At 36.8% G+C, this 23,736-nt stretch overlaps 1 protein-coding gene across 11 annotated transcripts in view; it reads left to right on the top strand.

The window, feature by feature from the left end:
* Positions 1–4,022: 4,022 nt before the first annotated feature.
* RNLS (renalase, FAD dependent amine oxidase) overlaps positions 4,023–23,736 on the top strand; it is a 307,783-nt gene continuing 288,069 nt past the window's right edge. For 9 of the 11 annotated variants that reach the window (XR_009497862.1, XR_009497863.1, XR_009497864.1 and 6 more), the window contains exons 1-4: positions 4,023–4,238; positions 5,117–5,222; positions 5,832–5,974; positions 13,612–13,770. Coding sequence is in view for 7 of the 11 variants with exons in the window: in XM_059899088.1 (XP_059755071.1) it covers positions 4,121–4,238; positions 5,117–5,222; positions 5,832–5,974; positions 13,612–13,770 (526 nt within the window). In the remaining 4 variants the exon portion in view is untranslated. Of the gene's footprint in view, positions 4,389–4,487; positions 4,768–5,116; positions 5,223–5,831; positions 5,975–13,611; positions 13,771–23,736 lie in introns of those variants that run through there. The other 2 variants (XM_059899092.1, XM_059899093.1) reach the window with 2 other exon arrangements.

Consider the following 23,736-nt stretch of genomic DNA (forward strand, 5'->3'; position numbering starts at 1 on the left):
CTTCTCAAACTATTCCAAAAAACCGAAGCAGATGGAACACTCCCAAATTCATTCTACAAGGCCACCATTATCCTGATACCAAAACCAGACAAAGATACTACAAAAAAAGAAAATTACAAACCAATATCTTTGATGACTATAGATGCAAAAATCCTCAACAAAATATTAGCAAATTGAATTAAACAATATACGAAAAGGATCATACACCATGGTCAAGTGGGATTTATTCCAGGGATGCAAGGATGGTTCAATATCTGCAAATCAATCAATGTGATACACCACATTAACAAAAGGAAGGATAAAAAATCACATGATCAGAAAAAGCGTTTGACAAAATTCAACATCCATTCATGATAAAAAAAAAACTCTCATCAAAGTTGGTATAGAGGGAATATATCACAACATTATAAAGGCCATTTATGACACACCCACAGCTAACATCGTCTCAATGCTGAAAAGTTGAAAGCCTTTCCTCTAAAATCAGGAACAAGACAAGGATGCCCACTCTTGGCACTTATAAGTACATGGTATTGGAAGTCCTAGCCATGGCAATCAGACTATAAAAAGAGATGAAAGGTATCCAAATTGGAAGGGAAGGGCAAAATGACACTATTTGCAGATGACATGATACTCTATATAGAGAACTCTAAAGTCTCCACCCAAAAACTATAAAAACTAATAAATGAATCCAGCAAGGCTGCAGAACACAAGATTAATATACAGAAATCTGTTGGTTTGCTATACACTAATAATGAACTAACAGAAAGGGAAAGCAAGCAAACCATCTCGTTTAAAACTGCATCAAAAAGAGTAAAATACTTAGGAATAAACTTAACCAAGGAGGTTAAAGACCTATACTCTGAAAACTATAAAACATGGATAAAGGAAATTGAAGATGACACAAAGAAATGGAAACATATCCTGTGTTCATAAATTGGATGAACTAATATTGTTAAAATAGCCATACTACCCAAAGCAATCTACAGATTTAATGAAATTCCTATCAAAATACCCAGGACATTTTTCACTGAACTAGAACAAATAATCCCCAAATTTGTACAGAACCACAAAAGATCCTGGATTGCCAAAGCAATCTTGAGAAAAAAGAGCAAAGCTGGATGTATCACCCTCTCAGACTTCAGACTATATGACAAAGCCTTGTAATAAAAACAGCGTGATATTGGCACAAAAACAGACACATAGATAAGTGGAACAGAATAGAGAGCCAGGAAATAAACCCACACACTTATGGTCAATTAAACTACAACAAAGGAGGTAAGAATATAGAGTGGAAAAAGACAGTCTCGGTGCTGGGAAAACTGGACAGCTACATGTAAAGGAATGAGATTGGAACATTTCCTCACACCTTATACAAAAACAAACTCAAAATGGTTTAAAGATCTAAATGTAAGACTTGAAACTATAAAACTCATAGAAGAGAACACAGGCAGACCACTCTTTGACATAAATTGTAGCAATATTTTTTTGGATCTGTCTCCTAAGGCAAAAGAAACACATGCAAAAATAAACAAATGAGACCAAATTAAATTTATAGGCTTTTGCACAGCAAATGAAATGATCATTAAAATGAAAAGACAATGTATTGAATGGGACAAAATATTTGCAAATGATATGACCGATAAGGGGCTACTATCCAAAATATATAAACAGCTCATGCAATTTAACATCAAAAAAGCAAACAACCCAATTAAAAAATGGGCAGAAGACTTGAATAGACATTTTTCCAAAGAAGAGATACAGATGGCCAATAGACATAAAAATATGTTGGACATAGTTAATCACCAGAGAAATGCAAATTAAAACCACAATGAGATATCACCTCATACCTGTTGGAATGGCTATCATCAAAAAGTCTACAAATAACAGGTGTTGGTGAGAATATGGAGAAAAGGGAAAACATGTGCACTGTTGGTGGGAATGTAAATTGGTGCAGCCACCATTGAAAACAGTAGGGAAGTTCCTCAAAAATCCAAAAACAGAACTACCATATGATCTAGCAATTTCACTCTTGGGTATTTATTTGAAGAAAACGAGAACACTAATTTGAAAGATACATGCACCTCAATGTTCATAGTAGAATTATTTGCAAGAGCCAAGATACTGAAGCAACCTAAGTGTTCATCAACACATGAATGGATAAAGAAGAAGTGCACACAATGAAACATTAGTCATAAAAAAGAAATGAAACTCTGCCATTTGAAGCAATCTGGATGAACCTAGAGCAGGGGTCCCCAACCCCCAGGCTGTGGACTGGTACTGGTCCAAGGCCTGTTAGGAACTGGGCCACACAGCAGGAGGTGAGTGGCGAGTGAGTGAAGCTACATCTGCCACTCCCTATTGCTCCCCATTGCTCACATTACCACTTGAACCATCGCTCGCATTACCACCTGAACCATTCCCTCCCTCACCCACCGCCTCATCCGTGGGAAAACTGTCTTCCATGACACCTAGAGCATATTAGGCTTAGTGAAATAAGTCAGATACAGAAAGACAAATACTCTCTGTTATCAGTTACATGTGGAATCTAAAAAATAAAACAAAATAATGAGTATAATAAAACAGAAACAGTATCACAAATATAGGGAAAAACTAGTGGTTACCAGTGGGGAGAGAAAAGGGGGAGTGGCAAGATAGGGGTAGTGGATTAAGGGATACAAATTACTGTGTACAAAATATAAAAGCAACAAGAATATACAGCACAGGGAAATATAGCCATTATTTTGAAATAACTTTAAATGGGATATAATCTATAAAAATATTGAATCACTATGTTGTACATCTGAAACTAATATTGTTAATCAATTATACTTCAATAAAAACTTATCTAAAGATTTTACATAATAAGGTGTGAAACTTCCATCTTTCATATGCTCTAAAAATTTGTTTACTATTTGTATTTTGTCTTGTATATTTTGAACATAATTTGTAAATGATTATGTATTTGATGTTTTTCTCTTCCATTTTTATGTTCCGTTTTATTTTTATGCTTAGGAATGTCTTGTTAGGTTACATATGTTCATCTGTATCTTCTAGTTCTATTATCTTTTATTAGATATATGTAATATTAATCTATCACCAACTTGATGCCTGGTAATTGTTTCATGATGTGTACATAAAATAAAACGTCTAATTTTTAATGTTTTCGTTGTAATTGGCTACCACTGTCAACTTTCTTATAATTCTGATAGCTATTCAAGTTTCTCTGGTTTCCAGGTAATAATTTGTGTGCAATTTAGAGTAACTTAATTTTTTATTTTTTAATAGTTCAGTCTTATCCTTGCTTTTTATTGTTTCCTTGAGAACCTCCAGGGCAATGTTAGAAAAAACAAACAAACAAAAGACTAGTGGTAATGGCATAAATCCTTGTCTTGTCCCTTATAGCATTTGGAATGTGTTTTGACATAAAACTTAATATCTACTGAATAGATGAGTGATCTAAAATTTTCTGGTGAACCAAGTATCTTTAATTTTCAACAATTTGGAATGTAGAATTTTTTGGCCCCCTTTCACAGATGGAGAAATTGAGGTTCAAAAAGGTTATATCCCTTACACAAAGCCCGAGGGCTAGTTTAAGAAAATCTCTCCAAAACTCTTTTCCTATTATGTGAATAGTGGCCATTAAGGTCTTTGAAAAAAGCTGGCTCTGGCATCGCTGGTAAGGTCCCTTCAGACTTGGAACACCAAGCTAGCAAAGGTTCCAGCAAGGCATAGTTACCCTAGTAGGTTACCTTTGGCTGGGTCTCCGCAGTAGTCAACACCAGCCCCGTGGCGAGGCGGGGTCTCACACTCTAACCTACATGATTTACAGGTTCTGGGGGGCGAGGGGCAGGCTGGAATTCACAGCTTATCGGATGGGGCCAGCCTTTCTTGGAAGCCAGCTCCTGGCCCTCGAACCAAGGGGAAGGCCAAGGTTTGCTGGTCTTCAGCGCTGATCATCCCCTCGGCCCCGGTCGCCTCCTCTCCGCCCCCTGCAGGCCAGCCGAGGAACTGCTCAGGGGCCGGGTGGGGCCCGGAGCGCGGAGCCGACATCTCTAGCCCGCAGGGCTTTGGCGGTTCCACCGACTGCAGGCCGGCCACCCCGCCGCGGAGACAGCGGGCCATGGCGCGGGTGCTGATCGTGGGCGCCGGGCTGACGGGAAGCCTGTGCGCAGCGCTGCTGAGGAAGGCGGCGGCCCGTCCTTTGCACCTCGCTGTGTGGGACAAGGCTGGGGACTCAGGTGGGTCGTTTCCCGGCCGAAACGGGGGGAAAAGAAGCCGGCGGGAACCACAGCTTCTGAGGTGGCCTGGGCCGTACCGGAGTAAGTCTGTGAAGAAAATCCAGCAGCTCGGCGGGCGTCTGGTCACGTGATCGGAGACTTCCGGCGCCCGTAAGGCCTGAGAGGGCGCGCGGGTGGAAGCGGCGACCCCGGCTGGGCTAGGGGGCGGGGCGGGAGTGCCGAGAGCGCTTCGGAGGGCGGCCTGAGCGGCCTGGGAGGGGTCCTGACTGGAGTTTGCAAAGCTTGGGCCTGCCGCTAAGAAGTGGATTTTTTCCTCGGCCGCTCTGTGCCTTGGAGGCTTATCTCTAGATTATGAGAATCCTCAAGTGCCCATTGACCAAGACTTTACGAAGATCTAGTTGACAACATCCTGTCACTCTCCTGAAATCTGACTGCAAGAGGGAAAGCATTCGTTGATTCGTTCATTCTGACATTTCATTTATTATTTTGTTTTCTTTTGTCCGTTCGTTCATTCCTGTTATTCAGATCGGTAAATAGATGCTGCAGTCACAGTGCTGAAGGGTGGTGCATTATTCATGGGTTCTTTTAAAAAAATATCTCACACTCAGTGACCAAATTGTCTCTTAATTACTTCCTGACAGTTAGATGACAAAATCTTCAGTATAAAAAAACGTTTTCTAGATGTCTGTAATCTGGAGAAAACAGAATATTTAAAAATATATTAATTATTATGACAGTAAAAAATTTAAAAAAAAATTTAAAAAATGTTTCCTAAAACAGTTCTAAGTAATCTATTTGTGGTAACCTGGGGTGAATCGCGTCAACTACAAATGGTTCATTCTAATGCGCTAAGACATTTTCCTGGGGACTAATTCAAGGGGGAAGAATGACCACAGCCAGCAGTCCTCATAATCTACAGAGCACAGTGGACTTGGGTGCCCAGTACATCACCTGCACTCCTCATTATGCCAAAAAACACCAGAGGTGAGTTAGTTGAAAGAGGGTGGAATCAGTCTTACTGGTTGTAGGATGTAAAAAGATACAAATCATCCATTTTTATAGCAGGGTTAAACTTTGACTCTTGTAATATAGTGAAATTATATTATCATCATTGATCGTATTAGCAGTAAAAGGTTAACCTGAGTAAAGTGGGAAAACTGTAATACATACCTCATCCAATTGTTGTGACCATCAGATGAGATGTTACATGGAACATAGTAAAGGCTCAATAAATAAGAGTTCGTATGTTGGTGTTGAGGAAGAGGACAGATAGCTGTGATGGAAGTCAATCTTAACCAGATTTAAAGCTGGTGTATTGAATACCTTTCTTTTTATTTTCACTGACTTTAATTTTGAAATATATGAGAAAATAGACCTTTGACTAAGATTAGCAAAAGACTATGGATTCTCAAAACATTTCCGTTCTTCACCTGAATTATAGTTTTTATTAACACAAAACATATGTTGAGTTGTTCATAGGAAGATTTCTAGTTATTATTTAGGATTGTAATCTCTAAGAATTCTTGGAAGAGAATATAGTATTTAGAGCTAAGTATAGCATATAGTTATGTTATACATATTGATTTATTTCAGTTTTTATGATGAACTGTTAGCTCGTGGTGTTTTGAAGCCTCTGACCTCTCCTATTGAAGGAATGGTGATAAAAGAAGGAGATTGTAACTTTGTGGCACCTCACGGAGTTTCTTCAATTATTAACCATTACTTGAAAGAATCAGGTGAGAATAGAATTTTTTCTGCCTTCTTTTAAAGTTAGCATTTTAAAATAAAAGTTATATACATAATTAAATATTAATGCTATAAAGAAAGTTATAAAATAAAGTAAATGTTCTCCTACTCACCACTCAATAGCTAGTTGTCTTCCCCTAAAGTAATCATTGTTGCCAATATATGCTTCCAGAAAAATGTTTATGCATCTATCTATTGTTCTACATGGCTGTCTCTATTTACCTGTTCATATATTTGTATATATTCTTTTTTAAAACATAAATGAGATTATTTTACATAAGCCATTCTATACTTTTCTCATCTATGTTTATAATAAATCAATCTCTATCTCTATCTATGTCTATATATATCCTATTGGTTCTATTTCTCTGGAGATTCCTGACTAATGCATAATCATAGAGTGAATCATATCTTGGGTCTGTTTTCATATCAGCAAATTCAGTGTGCTTCATTCTTTTCAATGCCTGTTCAGTATTACCTGGTATGTGTGTATTGTTATTTAGTTAACTGTTAACTTTCTGGTAAGTATGTGGATTGTTTGGTTGGGGGGTGAGGGGTTGTTTTGGTTTATGCTAATACAAATATTACTGCAATGTTTAACCCTGATATACTTTTGAAAGCATATCTGTCGGATCAGTTCCTAGCAGTACAGTAGGTGTGTCAATGGCATGTGCATTTTTTATTTAACTAGGTTGTGCCAATGGTATCTCCTTGTGTTTTGATTTGCATTTACTTAATTATGACTGAGTTTATGCATCTTTGTTTTGCTAACCAAGTCTGTGCTTTTTTTTCTTGTGAATGTCTTATTCATAACCTTTGCCCATTTTCTATGAGGATTTTCATTTGTTCTTTATATTTATTATAAGTGTTTTAAGATGGATTTTTTTGAAAAAGATGATAAATAATCTTGGATGATAAATGATTTATTTTTTAAAACAGAAATAGGCTTCTTGATGAATCATAAATAATTTCCCAACTGAAGATCACTGAGGAAAGGTATAAGGCTGAGTATTTGTTTTGTTTCATAAGCTATTTCTAGAATAGTTACTGTTTTGGTCTCCTTCATCAAATATTACTAATTGGGAACCCTGAGAATCCTTGATACTGGGCATGGGAAGGGCCAGTGAGATTGAATATACAACATGAAGACATAGTAAATACCATTCTGGGTGAGGCCATTTCTTCATCTAGGATTTAGACTATGATGGTGTATTCATCAGGATTTTCCAGAAAAACAGAATCAAGAGGATATATATATATATATATATATATATATATATATATATATATATACATATATAAAGATTTATCATATAGAATTAGCTGATGTGATTTTGGAGGCTGGCAAGTCTGAAGATCTGCTGGAGACCCAGGAGAGTTGATGGTTTAGTTTCAGTCCAAAAGCCTGAGACCCCAGAGAGCTAAAGGTACAGTTCCAGTCCAAAGGCTGGTGAGCTTGAGACCCAGGAAGAGCTGATGTTTCAGTTCAAGTCTGAAGGCAGGAGGATAAAACAATGTCCCAGTTCGAAGGCTATCAGACAGGAAGACTTCTTTACTCCTGGGAGGGTCAGCCTTTCTGTTTTATTCAGGCCTTTGATTGATTGGATGGTACCCACCTATGTTAGGGAGGGCAACCTGCTTTACTCAGTCTACCAATTTAAATATTAATCTCTTCTAAAAACATCCTCACAGACATACCCAGAATAATGTTTGCCAAATACATGGGAACCCCCATGACTCAGTCAAGTTGACACATAAAATTAACCATCACAGATGGAGACACCATCTGGACATTTTGTAGAATGTCACCATCAGCTTCATATATTGCCACCATACAACTTTAAAAAAAATCTAATTTCCATCATGATTTTTACTTAACCCAAATTAGATGTGCATACTTACTAAAATTTCCAAGTACTTAGTAATTGTATTATATATCTAGCCATCCATGCATGCATACATCCATTCATTCAATAAATATTTACTGAGTGCTTACTATATACTGTTTTAGGCACTAATGATACATGAACCAAAGTCCCTGCCTCGTATACCTGAGGGACAGTCCTTGAATACATTGTACCTACATCCTTTTGTGTTACGTGTTTGGGGGAATATATGCTTTATTTTCCAATTTTGCTTTGGAAACTCTTGGCAGAAGAGGTCATATTTAATTATTTGTAGCTCAAACAGAATCTAATAGTACCTTGTACATAGTAGGTAGGTATAGTGATATAGATTTAGATTTCTAATATATATAAATATACATATATTTATTCATTCTAATTTAGCCAATACTTAGTAAAAACCTATTTATTCTTTCAATTTGTACAGTCTCTTGAGAGTGTGAGTACTTCAGATTTTCTTATCACTATGTAAAATATTTATTTCAAAAGTAACTTTTAAAAAAGACTTACATACTACTGGTAGAAAATTTGGAAAGTACAGAAAAATAGCAGGGGAAAGTGTCACTATAATATATAAATCAACAATAAGTCCATTTTGTGACATACTTTCTACTTTTTTTAAAAATGAATTTTTATATAATTGAGTTCAAGGTCTACATATTTTGAGTGTATATAAACCTTTTCTTAGTTTATTTAAATATTATCTTTGTACTGCTTCAAGAGGTCTTTCCACCCTCTACCCAGATCCATTATTAGAGGTTTTGTAGACCCTATCTATACCATTTAAAATTTTATAATTATATCCATTTAAGCATTCTTTAAACTTCTTTAAAGCTTTCTATCCTATAAATGGTTTCTATCTTATTTTGGTTGTTTCCACAATATAAGTCGAGAGAGTCCCTGTGATCAGAATGACCTGGGTTCAAATTCACATTCTACCACCATTTCCTAGCTATGTAATATTAGGAAAGTTTTAAAATCTATACCTTGGTTCTTTCATTGGAAAAATGAGAGCAATAACAGTACCTACTACTAAGTTTTGTGAGGAATAAAGGATATAATGCACTCATTGTCAATTTAAGCAAATAATAGGCCATGCACATAGAAATATCTTGATAAATATTAGTTTAAAAAATAGTCTACTTGAATGATGCTGACCTTTGCATGTGCTCAGCACATAAGAACCCAAATTGCCAAGTCATTCCAAAAAATACTCTACATTTGGGATCAGTTGAGTTCACAACCCCACAGTCTGATGGTCCAACCAGTTTTATTTAGTTTGGGACTAGACTTCCAGGGAAATTATCTGTATTGGGTATGTCTAATCAGGTATGCTTTAGAATAGGTTCAACTCTCTAAAGCCAATATTTAAGTAGACCAGTTTCCCAGAGTAAGTAGTGAAGGGCAGGAGGAAATAGGCACATGCCTCTTCACCTTATGTTCTGTTCTCATTTATTGTCTCATGTGTTCACATTAAGCTTATTACAGAGAAAACTGTGTTTCTTGACATCAGTTTTACCTACTGCCTGTCTTCCCAGTTAATACAATCTTCTTGAGTAAGTAAAATGTGATTTTTCTGTTGTTTTACTTTTTTGGTTGTCACTGTTGGGGGTGGGAGAAATTCAAAAGAACAAAAGCTACTCTATCATTTGTTAAGTGCTATTTATCTGATACTATGTTAGGCACTTAACATACATCATTTCTAATTCTCATATAACCATTCAAGGTGGTTATCATTCTCCCCATGTGCTAATGAGAAAAATGAGACTCCGGGAGGTTAAGTACTTTGCTTATGGTGGCTTAACTAGTAAGTAAGAGACCAGCACTCTCTTTAAGCTGACCCTGTTGTCATTTCCTTTTAATGATCCCATGGAGGACAATGAAAGGGTCTCATACCTCTGATTTGACATCTTTTCCTTTCCAGGTTGTCCCCTACAGTATGAGAGACTGCTCCCATCCTACCCTGGTTCTACATGTCAATGGACACCTGGCTCAAGAGAACAAACTCATAGAGCCCTTCCTCTAGTCCCCCTCTTTCATTGGTTAGTCCCTGCCCCAGGGGGAAGGGGCTACTAAGGAGTGATGCCATTTTCCTTCTTTATGCAAACAGGAAGATCAGTCACCTGCTGGTTCCTGCCTATGACCTTTAGACAGTGATGAACCAAGTCCTTTTGCTTTTGAATAAGGCCCATGTTATTAAATCATTCATCGGAGGATGAATTTAGTTTCCAGGACAGGATGAGCATCTTTTATTTGGTTTGGCCTACCTCAGGAAGAACTGTTGCTGCATGTATTTGTTTTTATTTTACCATCTACTTCAAAAGGGACATTGATTAACAATCCAAAGTCAACATGGGCAATGTAACTTGTCAAAGTTGACAGGATTGATTTATTAGAAAAGATGGTTTAATTTGCAGATACTATCAGCTAGTGTGATTTCTTTCTAGTAATATATAATTTTTATCATTTTCTCCCTTTTTACTTTTGTGTTTACTTTCTTTCTAAAATTGATGTAAGACAATTAAGGCTGAGCAGTTCTGTCTCAAAATTTCTCCTAGGCAGGTGATCATGGCACTCATCCATAACAGTGTCTTTCAGAGAGAAGGTAGAAGATAGCCCAGGAGCCTTGGTTAAGTACTCCACAGTTTAAGCAGTGCATTTAGTTAGACATTGCTTACATCTCTTCAGGTCCATCTCAGCAGTTCTGAACCGAAACCTTTTGTAGGAAATTATTGGAGGAAAATGAATTTAGATACTCTCTCTAAAATGGAAGAAGGCAGGGGATACACATTGAATAAATATATAACAGAAACATATTTGCCTTTGTAAAATGGCTAAAACTTCTTTGTGTTCTGATATCTTTGTAGTTATCTGCAGATTTTTTTATTTTTATGAAATATGTGCTGGGGAAATAGTGGTAAATAAAACACGTGGACCTTGCCTTTGTTAATATAGAGTGTAGTGGGGGGAAAAAACAAAAACTAATTTCACACACAAAAAAAGGGTACGTAATAATGCTAAGAAGAAAGAGTGAGAGCCTTATGAGAGAGCTATAATAATAGGACCTAAACTAACGTGAGTTTGAGAGGAGTGAGGTATGGGAAATGTGTCAGGGAAAGCATCTCTGACGAGCTAATGTTTACATGGGTACCTGAAAGGTGAGCAAGAGTGGACTAGGCCAACAGCTGAGTGGTGAGAATTGCATGCAGTGGGCATATCAACTTGCAACTGTTCTGAAGTAGGAGGAAGATGGTGCATTTATGGAATGAAAAAGTCATCATGACTGGAGGGTAGTGAATGGAGGGAGAAAACATAAGAGGTGAAGTTTAAGAGTAAAGCAGGGGCCAGATCATAAGGGGCTTTGTAAGCAATGTTAAGATTTTATACTTTATCCTAAATGCAGTGGGAAACCACTGAAGGATTTTATGCAAGAGAGGGACATGGTCAAATTTACTAAGCTCAGATTGAGAGATATTATGTAGTTCTCTAAGTGTTTAAAAATGATTTTCCAGAGCCTATAGATTTGGTCATGGGGTCCTTTCAAAAGTTATTAGTTACTTTCACAAGGAAATACCACTTTCCCAGAAACTGACTCCTAGCAATTGGAAAGGAAAACCTCCTGGTTAGTCAGAGCAGCTATACCATTGCCCCTAACTCTTGGAAAATGCTATTTTTTGAGTGACTTTGCCGGTGGTGGTGTTAGATTTGGGTCTATCTATCTACCCCAGTGGTCTCACACTTTAAAGTACATGGTAACAAACCTGGGGGCTTGTTAAATGCAGGCTACTGGGCCTGATCCCCAGATTCTGATTCGGTAGGTCTGGGTTGGGACCTGAGAATTTGCATTTCTAACAAGTTCCAAGGTGCTGCTGGTACTGACTGATATACATCTTGCAGAACACTTTGGGACCACTGGGATATATGTCCAAGACGTTTGACTGGATATGGAGAATTTCTAGTTAGTGGACTTCAATTCTGTTAAACACACACACCTACTCACCACCAAAAACAAAACCAATGTAACGCTGTTTTCAAAGGGAATATTATGTGAAAACAAAACTGAATGAAACATAAAGTCAGTTGACTTAGTTGAGGTCCCAGTCAGGGCCAGGACTAGAGTGAGGCAAGTGAGGGGTGAGACATCCTAAATCAATAGAACAGAGGGAAGTGGAGCCATTCTGGTTGGAGTAAAGGAGATGGTGGGTGTGAGTTGAAAGCTCCAGTTATTTGTGCCTTCCCAGAGGAGGGGCCTTAGAGAAACCCTCAGGCAAGTTGAAGCACTATTTAGAAGCCCTTGCTCTAATCTTTGAGCAGAATGATGCTAATTGCCTCAAAGAGATTGACCCCTGGGCCTTGTTCCTTCTACCATATTTGCATTTGATTTAAAAAATTTGTAATTACTATGTTGTAGAGTTATTCAAGGGAATGTGAAAGATGTAAAGGTATATGAGATCTGGAGACCTGACATGGAGGAGCCCGAGAGAGTATTTTGGGATAGATAAGATACACCTAAAGCATAGAGATACTTTGGATCAATGTCAGAATGAGTGGTAAAGGCAGTGATTGTCGAGATGAGAAGGATCGCATCGAGCTGGAGTAGCCACGGAAAGGAAGCTTCATGGCAAAGGTTGGATTTAAGCTCGGTTTTTAGTGGCTAAGAGCACGAGGTGTCCCATGCAGTGATGGACAGGATCTTTCATTGTGCTTTTTCCCCCTTATTCCATTTTTATTTATTTCTTTTCTATTCATGAGGCCAAATAAAAGTAGATTTGCTTTAACATCAAATTTTTCTCACAACTGGAATGTGAGGTAAGTACTAGTATACCAAGGAGAATAAATGATCCAATTTTATTTTCCTATCTTTCAGCTTATGGTTCATAATTCATTCTCTTAAACAAATATTGATTAAATACCTAGTACATGACAAGTACAATACTTTATATGCTATATATAGAAAAAACAGGCATAATTTGTGGCTTATGGAGCTTACAAATTAAAAGGGAAGAAAATATTAAGCATATAACTACTCAAATAATTATTACAATATCTTTGTGATAAATGCAAATAAGGGAAATGCTATAAGAGGATATTCCAGATTGTATTTCCCTTCATTTTGATTCTTTGTCATAAAGGTAATTGATCCATCGATGAGACTTAGATTTCTCTTCAGAGTTTTTATTTTCAGGTTTAATAGGGAATATTGATACTTTTAATAGGGAATATTGATACTTTTAATAGGGACTATTGCTCTTTCTTGGTATTACTAGAGAGAATTCTTTACAGCTTTACTAAGATGTATACTTGTTCTACAAAGATAATGAACTTTAGAGTCAGGTGGATGTGGATTTAAATCATGGCGTGACATTTCTAAATCTGTTTCCTTATCTGGGAAATGAATTGGTATAATGTATATCAAGTGTTTGGCATAGTCTTGACATACAGTAGATGATTAAGAAAAGATATCTATGGTTTCTATTATTATTAATTGTAGTAGTAGTATTTTTTTTCCCCAGAGCAGGCGTTGTTAGGGAGGTCCAAGGGTGCCAGAAGGGAGGGATTCCCATTAAACAAGATAGAAAGTAAAGAAAGTGAAGCCCAGGGGCTGTACAAGACGAACTTTACCATTTTATTCATCTGAGTGGATCCAGTTTGTGACTCCTCTCTTCCCTCTCATTTGTATGGAAAATCCTGATTATGTGAATATGATTTTGCTTTTGGAACAGGTGCTGATATCTACTTCAGACAGTGTGTGACCCAGATCAACCTGAGAAATGACAAGTGGGAAGTCCTGAGGGAAACAGGCTCCCCTGAGCAGTTTGATATTGTTGTCCTCACGATGCCAGCTCCTCAGATTCTGCAGCTTCAAGGTGACATCGTCAACTGTGAGTCTCAGCCTGCACTGTTTACCTTAGGGAAGGGGCTCCCTTTGATAGAGCGTGAATTCAGTTTAACTGACTTAGCAAAGGGTATATTAGGGATTCTACTGATTTGCATGTTTTGAAAACTGATACTATAGCCTGGTTCATTATATTAGTCTAGGTCAAATTGAAATCTAGATTTTTAAAAACCCAGTTAAAAATTGAATATTTCTCTTTTTTTCCTTGCCTTTAAGAAGTAAGTATTTTTGATGGAGATGTAGTAGTTTGGCCCAAAAGAAGAACAGTCTCTTTGTGGCCATTCTGGAAAAAAAGAAGGTTTTTATGATATAAGCATTGATTATGTGACAAGCCTGGTAAACCTTACCTTGGATTGTTCTTGAGTGTGAGTCTCATGTTCTTCCCTGATTGTGATTTGTTGACTCACCTTTCACCTGGCTTCTCCCACCTCCTTTTTAAAAAAACACCTTTGAGACTAATTCACGTACCATACGACTCATTCATTTGAAGTGTATATTTCAATGGTATTTAGTACATCCAACGACATACTGCAACCATTCCCACAGTCAATTTTGGAATATTTTCATCACCTCAGAAAGACACCCCATATCCTAAAGCTCTCACCTCCATCCCCCATCTCTGCCTCCAACTCTAAGCAAACAGTAATCTATTTTCTGTCTCTATAGATTGCCCTGTTACCTGGATTCTTAAGAAAAGCTTTTCTATAGCTCTGCTTTGTATCTACCTATGCCAGGTTTAACTGATTATTCTCCTCCCTTTCATCATGTCTGACTGACCCTGACACATCAAAGTCATTGATTTCTGGAGGATACTTCGTCTTGCCTTGAAGTCCATGAGTTATAACAAAGCAGAGTCTGGTGATGGTGGCAAGGCTTTGGGAGTGTGACATGCCTGTAGCTTTTGACTTTGTGGCATGACTGAAGGTGATATTGGATTTGATTGAGAAATAGCCTTTTATGCCACTGTTAGAAAGAAAACTGGTAATGAGTATGGTTTATACATCCTAGATTTAGAACTGTAATAGAGATTGTTCTCTGAGGAAGAATGTAGTTGCATATTACATCTTGAAAGCAGTTTGAGTAACAGTTCTACCATGCAGTAACAATATATAGCTTCTTTTGTTGTACAGTCTGAGACAGTAATATAGAAAGGATTGGAATATTTATTAGATAGCTATAGGCAAAGTAAAAAACGAATTTCAAAGATCTCTTTCATGAGTCTACCGCTAGTGTGTTGCCAAAGTCACTTTAAACTAGGATAATTTATTGCCTCGGATTCTGTAATAATTGGATTGATTTTGAGACAGTGTTAAATAACATACTGTAACTTAACTAAAACACAGTTATTGGTTAGTGTATTAAGTGGTACTGTAAATTACATATTCCAATTTTTAAAAGCTACATAGTTTTGTATGTGGAGACCCTTCAATGTTGCATTTTGAAGGTATTTCTCAATATTTGTATTAAATGACATATAAAATATAACACCATGGCATAGACTGAGCCCTAAGATGTTTAAGGGCCTGCTAATTAATAATTTTATTTAGATCATCTTTATCCTTATTTTTTGAGTAGCTGAACTGTGTTGGTCTGAGAGAGATAACTTAAATTCTTCTACTATTATTGTATTTCTGTCTTTCCTGGGGTTTTGGGAAACAAATTTTGCGTTATGATTTTTTTGATACCACATTATTTGATTCATAATATTTCTTCATTAAAATTTACCCTTTAACTTAAGTTCTTTCTTTAGTGTCATTTTCATTTTATTTTGCTTTCATATCATTCTTGACTGATAAATGAGATGCTCATTCTTTTATTTTCATTTGTCTGGTACATCCTTTTTACTTTTAGCCTTTCAAAGATATTTTATTTTAGAAGTACCTCTTTTGTATTTGTTTATCTTTGAGTCGAGTAATTTCATAAAGATATATCTTATTGTTAATAGTTTTGTGTCAGTTTTTCATGAATCATGTTGTACATTTTGTATTTGAAGATTCAGCTTTTCCCTTATTTTCAGCTGTTTCCTTCTAATACTTACATGACCATCTATATCTGTTCCATTTATTATGATCTCAGAGTATCTTAAAAAATACAAAGTATCTCCCTTCCATATCTACCGTTTGTCTCAACTCACTGTCAATTTTGGTCTTTGCATTATTTTTTATTTTCTATTTCTAGCCTTCCTCTATGTCACTCATGTAGTTTTCAAATGTGTTCCTTTTGCTCCCTTCCTTGAGATATTGTTTCAAAGAGGTCATATATTCCTTCACTGTTTTCAGGTCATTGCCTGAGTGTTTGTTGAACTAATCTACTTCCTGGAAAAATTTTTCTGATATGTATTTTTCATCAGCTCATTTGTTAGGTTCTGTACGTTCTGTTGTCTTCCTCCTTTTCTCTGCGTAGGTCCCTGTCTAATCATTACTCATCTTTAAATGGGGCCATTTCTGTCAATTTGTGAAGGAAAGTGTTGTCACAGAAGGCCAGACATTTTGGTTAAACTATATTGAAAAAATTTGTAAATATTTAGCTGTGAACTATTAAATGCTAGTGATCATTAATATATTTATTAACATGGGAAGATTTCAAAATATTTTTAATTTAAAAAAGATAAAAGGATGCATTGCTATTTCTTTTCTATCTACCCAAAATAGTTTAATAACATTGTTATTGCTTGAAGATGATTTTCATCTTCTTTGATACAATTTTTTGAACTGTCATAACTTTAAAAATAAGGATAGTTTACTCTTACTATAAAAAATGATAATGGTGACACCATTTTAAAAAGTGTATCATGCTGAAGAGGAAATAGATCTTTTTTCCTTTTCTTTTTTAGTGGTGGGATATGTAGGCTCTTTATGATGAAAAAGTTTAAGAATGATTGACTTAGTACTTTTGACTAAGAGTAAGGATCTTTGCGGTGTTTTACTGGCTCAGTTCAGAATTGGACCTCATGCAAGTAATTCTGTGTTTGCTTCATTGTTATGAAATAACCCATCTTAGCAGTAAAGGTTTAAAACAGAATGTCCTAACATGACCCTTGAATACCTGTGGGTCTAAAACAAAAGGATTAAAAACATATGATTTCTATTTATGTTATAAATCTCAGTAAGGACCTCAGTATGAGGAATTAGTGTCATCTCTCTGTTTCTCGAGAACCTTAAATACACTCTTGCTTGCTTATTAGACATCTTCAGTTTCTGTGAAAGACCTCCATTTACAAAGCTGTCTATTGCCATCTAGTGAATGCAGTATATATTGCAGTTCCCCTCCAAATTTTTTTAACTAGAGAGAACTATGAAGATGATCGAAATATAGGCTATAAAACTATCTGTAATATAATTCACAAAACTCCATTCACACAAGGAAATAAATTTAGGTCCATGGTAATTAACTTACCCAAAAGTTCATAGCTAATTAGTGGCAGAATTAGGGCTGTGCTACAGGTCTCACATTCATACAAACTATAAGCAGCCCTGTGTCTTTGGCTTTCTTTGTGCTTGTCTTTTCATTCTCTCTGTCTCTCTTTTTAAATCATGTCTACCCCTTAGAATCAATATAGTACCATCTCTTACATGAAAGACTTCCCTTTTGATTACAGTGTGGTCTGGATTTTCCCTTATCCATCCTCCCTTTCCCTATTTTCCTTTTTACAAAAGAAACAGAATAGTTTTTTTTTGGCAATTACTACACTATTACACTTACTACATTCTCCCAGTTAGGAGAACAGGGAAGATTTATGAACTATATAGTGAACCTCTTATGATTCATGATTTGCCATCTGGTTCTATAACAGTGCTACTCTCTGTATATTAATATTATAAAAACTAGCTCACTTAATCCTCACAACAATCCTAATTACTATTATTTCCATTCTTGGTGGTGATGCTGAGATGTGAGCCTTAGTAGTGTGACTCCAGAGCCCATACATGTAATGACCGTTATACACGGTGTCAGACTATCCTATTACTGATTGTTTCATGTACTTGTGAGTTCCCACAGTGTCCCGCTCATTTTTGATCACCATGTTTTCCAAACTTGCCTAATGAAGATTGAGAGTTAAAAAACACTTAAGGGGCACCTTTGAGAAGATTGTGATTGCTAGGGTTTGGGTCAGGCCCAGGAATCCGTATCTTTAACAAGCACCTTATGGGAACTTTTTCCTCCCAGTTAGGCCTGTTTGGGACATTCTGCCTTATCATTATACTCATCAGATTTTATTATGATTCTTATTTTTCAGTAAGTTTCTTTCCCACTAAACCATAAAATCCAGGAGGAAAGGGCTCCTATAGACCACCCCATCCCCACCCAGCATCAAGTACCAAGTTGCATGCAGACCCACACACCACTATTATTGTTCAATCAATATCTGCCAAGTGACTGAGCATCTGTCTTGTTTCCCAACTTGATTATAAGCTCCTAGAATTCAGCTAATCTTAGAGTCTACTGGTCCTGGCTTGGTCCCTGATTCCCGTGAATCCCGTGAATTACTAGGATGAAAGCGTGAACCTTGGATGGATCATAGAATTTTAGGACTAGGAGGAACCTTGAGGCTCATTGCTTCTTCCACCCCAATGAGAAATTTAAGACATCATCTGCCCTGTACAAGTTCATACAATTTATTAGGGGCTGGGCAGGAGAAAGTATGGTCAAGAAAAAAGGAGGCGCCTTTCAAATATCATTATTGTCTTGATTTCATGTTTCCTACACACTTAAATAGAGCTCTTCATCAACTGTAACGGAACATCTGGGCCTGAAATCCACATACCTGACTTTCCTGCCATAGTTCTTTCATACTCCTGCTAGGAAAGTGGCAGAGGCAGTGGAAAGGATGTGGAATAAACAATGTAAAATAAAACAGGTGGGATGTGGTAAGTGATTATGAGGAATGAGGAGCATGAAAAATTTCTTTTCTCTACATCAGACCGCCTCCTACATGGGGCTCCTCAGGTTTTCTCCCACATGCTTATATTAAAGGAATGCATATTTTTAAAGGTCTCCTAATGAATAATCTTTCTTTATAGTTTGGTATGCTATCTCACATCCTTAAAACCAGAATGCTAATTTTTTTTTTCTTATGAAATGAAAGGAAAGAAGGAAGGAATGAAGGAAAGGGAGGGGAAAGGAAGGAAGGAAAAAAAGAAAGAAAGAGAGACAGAGACAGACGCAGAGAGACACAGAGAGAGGAGACAGACTGGGTCTGGAACTGGACTCTCCGTGTGAGAGCCACTCCTCCTATCCCCGTGTAGACTCACGTGCATTCCTGCTCTGACCAGATGAATCCATAGAGGTGAGAACCATATTCATCTGAGCAGAAACATGTCAGTATCCCTCCAGGGAGAAAATGTGCTAGTCCTGCCCTACCCTTACCCCATAAAACACTGCTAATTTTGGACCAAAGCCCTCAAGCCCCCTAACATTACTTCAGAAAGCAGACAAATGAGAGCAAAAGTGTGGTCCATGCTGAGCATGTGGCCACAGATCAGGAGTGTTGCCAAAAAGAGAGTTGAGAGAGGCAAGGAGGGTCATCTAGCTGGCCTCCTTTCTTGAGGAATACTGGTCTCCTCTGGGTTCCTTGAATGAACCACACATTCTTCATCTGTGCGTTTACTCACAAAGCTCCCATTGCCTGGAACAATTTGACACATCCTTTGTGTTCTCTGTCCTTCAGGATCCAGCTCTGGGCCTCTGAGTTCTTCGGAACTTCCTGGGGGCTCTGTGCTTCAGGGAAAGTGTTCAGAACCTTCTCTAGCACTTGGGTTTTATACTACTTATTTAGCGTTGGCTACTCTGTGGAGGGAGTGAAGAATGTAGACTGACAAAGCCAGGATTTGTAACCCAGCTCTGCCACTTACTGTCTGGGTGATTTGGGGCAAGTTGCTTAACCTCTCTGAGCTTCGATTTCCATGTTAATAAAATGAGGATAAATAACATTATCTAACCACATAGGATTACAGTGAAGATTACATGAGATAATCTGAGTAGAGGATTTAGAAGTATTAAAGTTAATGTTCCCAGTAACTTTTTAGTGTTTGTGACTTTTTACCGTTAAGGAAAAGGTCTGAGATGTCTATTTAAAGGGTTGTATGCTTGGTGTTGGGGATTAAACAAAGGTGGCTATTTTATTTTCAGGGTTTTACAAATAGGATACATTACAGACATATTCCTTGTTGTGAAAGAACATGACAACTGCCTTGAAAACTCTACATTAATTGACTTTTAATTAACGAACTTATCACTGTTGTAAGAGGAGTAAGTCATTATCGGAGCTTTTTCACAAGTCAACAGCGACATTTTTATGAAAGCCACCTCTTTTAGAGGGAGGTACAACCTCACTCCCCCCTACATCTCTTCACCCCACACCCCCAAACCTGTACCAGAGTAAGAGAATAAACACCTTGTCATAACATCTACCCCCACCTGCGTGACTTCCACGCACACTGTTCGTAGGATCACCCATACCTCTGAGGAAGCATCATTATGGGAATATTTCTTAAGTGTCCCCATGTTCCTGACATTTTTCTAAATGCTAACTCAAGTAAATTTAGAAGATGCCATGCCCATTGGCCAGGTGTTCTCGTGAAGCTGTGTGTGGGCACAAAAATAACAGATGAGCTTTACGTCTGACAAGCGTAAAAGTTCTGTGTTAGGGGAAACTGATGTGAAAGCGTTTTTATAAGATGATGTGGTCTGAGCTCTTGGTTATGAATAAGCAAATGGTAGTGGGGGAGATGTCTCTGTAGATGATTCATTATTGTCAGTCAAATGTGTGCCTACAAAAAGGCAGCCAGAAAAATCCTAGTAAGGATTTTGCATATCAGTAATAAGGATATTGGAAACACAATGAGGAACATTACTTTGCCCTTGTGCAAAACAATGGTGTATTTGTATCCAGAATATCGTATGGTCATCTTGAGTTAGAATTTACAACACTAGGGTGCAAAGGATCATCTTTTCCTTCATTTCTCTAAATATACAAATTATCTGCTTAGAGCATCTTTTTATCCACCTGATAGGAAACCCACGCTCAGTCATCATTAGAGCTGCCTCCCTTCCCTTTGGGATCACACAGGAATCCCAGGCTTTTATAGTGCCAGAAAACAAGGGAGGTGTGGGGCGTAAGTCCGTAAGGTTGCCATCATTATTGCTCCTCCTCTGCTGTGTGGGTCTGGGCCAGCCCTGGTCCTCTGACATGGGTTAGACACATTGCCTTGTGTGGACTCAGGGATGCCTTTCAAGGGATAACACTGTACTGACACTGAGATCTTTCCACTGCTCTCCAGGGTGAGAGACATGCTTCAAAGGCGTTCTGCAGCAAGATCCCAGCTGGGCTGGGTACATAAGTGAGAGCCAGGTCTCTCTATCTCTCCCCCAAACCCCTGTCCCTTAAACATTTCATCTCCACTCCCTACCCATTCCCACTTTCAGGAATCCACTAGCTGAATCCAACTTAAGACTCTGCAAAAGAAAGACACTTCACTTTTGCGTGTCTGTATGTGAGGCGGGGGGCATCCCAACCTTTAGAAACACAACAGTGAGCATCTCTTTCATAGATTGGAGGGTGGAGAAAGGAGAGTTGATTTTCCCTAAATGACTTATTTTGGTGAGTTCTTTAATTTCTGGTTGCTATATTATAGCAAAGATGTAACAAACCTATAGGTCTCAAGAATGCAAACTATAATAACTAAAGGATGCATATATGAATATAGTCTAAAAGAAATGAAAAATCCTTTATCTAGAAATATAAAACTCCACAGCTGTACAATGGAGATTTACAATGGCAATAGAGATATATGTATACATATACATGTATATTTAATTATAAATTAGGAGAATCTGAAATTGTTATTAAAATTCTAGAATACAACCACCAAAGGAAGAACAGAAACCTTCAAGCCTTAAGGTACATAGTTTTAGACTAAGGAAATGCCACTTTACTTCAAAGTACAGAAGTTTTCAATCCAATAAAATATTATTCATTTGACTGCATCTAAAAAATGCTTACTTGGCTTACATTTTAAAAATTGAAACACTTGTTCGCCTGAAGTGTAGTCATTTAAAAGTTTCAGTAATTTCACAGATGGTAGGTTTTTAATGAACTATTAAAAATCCTAGGGGTACATTTTTAACTTTCTAAAGATGTCTTAGTAAATAACCACTTTTTCAGTAGTCACCTACGTACTATCCCCCTCTTTTCTCACATCGGTGCTCTAGCAAGCAAAATGGAGGTCCTCAGGCTGTCCCCTCACTCTGTTTTCCTTTCTAAGCTCTGGCTACATGCTCTGTTTTCAGATATTCTACCACCAATTTGCACCCTAATGCTGTACTTGACGTACACAAAATTGTTCAGTATCTTTCTTCTTTTAATATTATGTGATTTTTGAATTTGTATTTTATTTTATAATTAATACACTTTATTGATGAAAAACTTGAAAGTAAAAAGAAAATAAAATGCATTCATAATTCCAGTCCCATGGATCTTAACCCAGTTAATACATATTTCTAGGTATTTTTAAGGTAGAAAGCAAATATTTTTTTTACTTTATAATATCTTAGGAAAATTTTTTCAATGCCAGTGAATGTTCATGTTTGTCATAATTTTTACTATATAGTGTCCTATTCTTTGGATGTACCTTTATGTATTAAACCAGTTTGATGAACATTTAGGAGGTTTCCAAGTTTGCAAAGTGTAGCTTTGATAGCGCAAATCTGAAACAAAAATTTTCTGCACTAAACTGCATACTGGATGCAAACAGCTATTTTCATATAGAGTAGAATAAGGTCCTCTTGATGACTTTTGTTCTAAGTTTTCTTTGTTAATCTAATGTTTTATTTCTATCTGTGTGCCTTAGAATAAGGTTTCATTAAAAAATCCTGTTGGACTACTGATTTGAATTGCATTGAATTTGAGTGTTAATTTAGGAAGAATTTATGTCTTTACAATACTGCATGTTCTCATCCAAGAAAATCAAAGTTCTTTATTTAGGTATTTTTACATCCTTCAGAAAAATTTTGTAGCTTTTATCTTAAGAACTTACACATTTCTTATTAGGCTTATTGTGGAATCTTTTATATTTGTAGAGATTGTGAGTAATATCACTTTTGTTGTTTTATGTTTATTTAGGTATTTACAGAGAACACCACCTAGCTGAGTTTTTAAATCTAACATGAAAAGTCTGTTTCTTTTGATAGGAGAATTCAACACTTTTACATTTATTGGAATAATAACTATATTGTATTTATCCTTTACATCTATGTCTACTTACTTGTTTTACTTTTTTTCACTTTTTTCCACTTTCTTATTTGCCAGCTTTATCAAGTATTTCTTATTCCTTTCCTCACATTATTTATAGGATCTACAGTGCTTTGTCATTCCATTAGTGGTCATCTTCTTATCCCTTACAAACACACTTAAATTTAAACATATTCCATCTCCCTCCTATTTCTCTCTACCTCATTCCACAAATATTTTTTGAATGTCTACTGTATTACATTTTGTTGGGTAAGTTAAAAAAATTAAGTAGTCCTATTTTTTCCTCTCCCCAAATATATTTTTTATTACTTTAAATGACAAAGCTGATTAGTAATCTTATAAAAAATGAAGCAATCCAAAGTTGAATTAGTAATTCATTCCCTGTGCTGTCTTCCTTTCCCACTCCCTGGAGGTAACTGATGTTAACAGTTTAGTGAGTGCCCTTCCACACCTTGCTTCAAGCATATGGGCACCTTCTAAATGTATTGTTTTGAAATTTGCATTTTAAATTAATTCCTTTGGATAAATACATCGAATTTATTTCTATTTAACAGCTGCATGATTTTCTCTAGCTTGGGAGTACCAGAATTTAGTTTTTCATCTCATTGTTTATTGATAACATTCATGTGGTTTCTCTTTTTTTCCTATTTATTCCTGTTTATTGCTAAATTGGGTGATAAAATACCAACATTGGAATTTGGG

Source organism: Balaenoptera ricei, chromosome 16 (assembly GCF_028023285.1).
Source record: "Balaenoptera ricei isolate mBalRic1 chromosome 16, mBalRic1.hap2, whole genome shotgun sequence".
In the NCBI taxonomy this organism is placed as follows: Eukaryota; Metazoa; Chordata; class Mammalia; order Artiodactyla; family Balaenopteridae; genus Balaenoptera; species Balaenoptera ricei.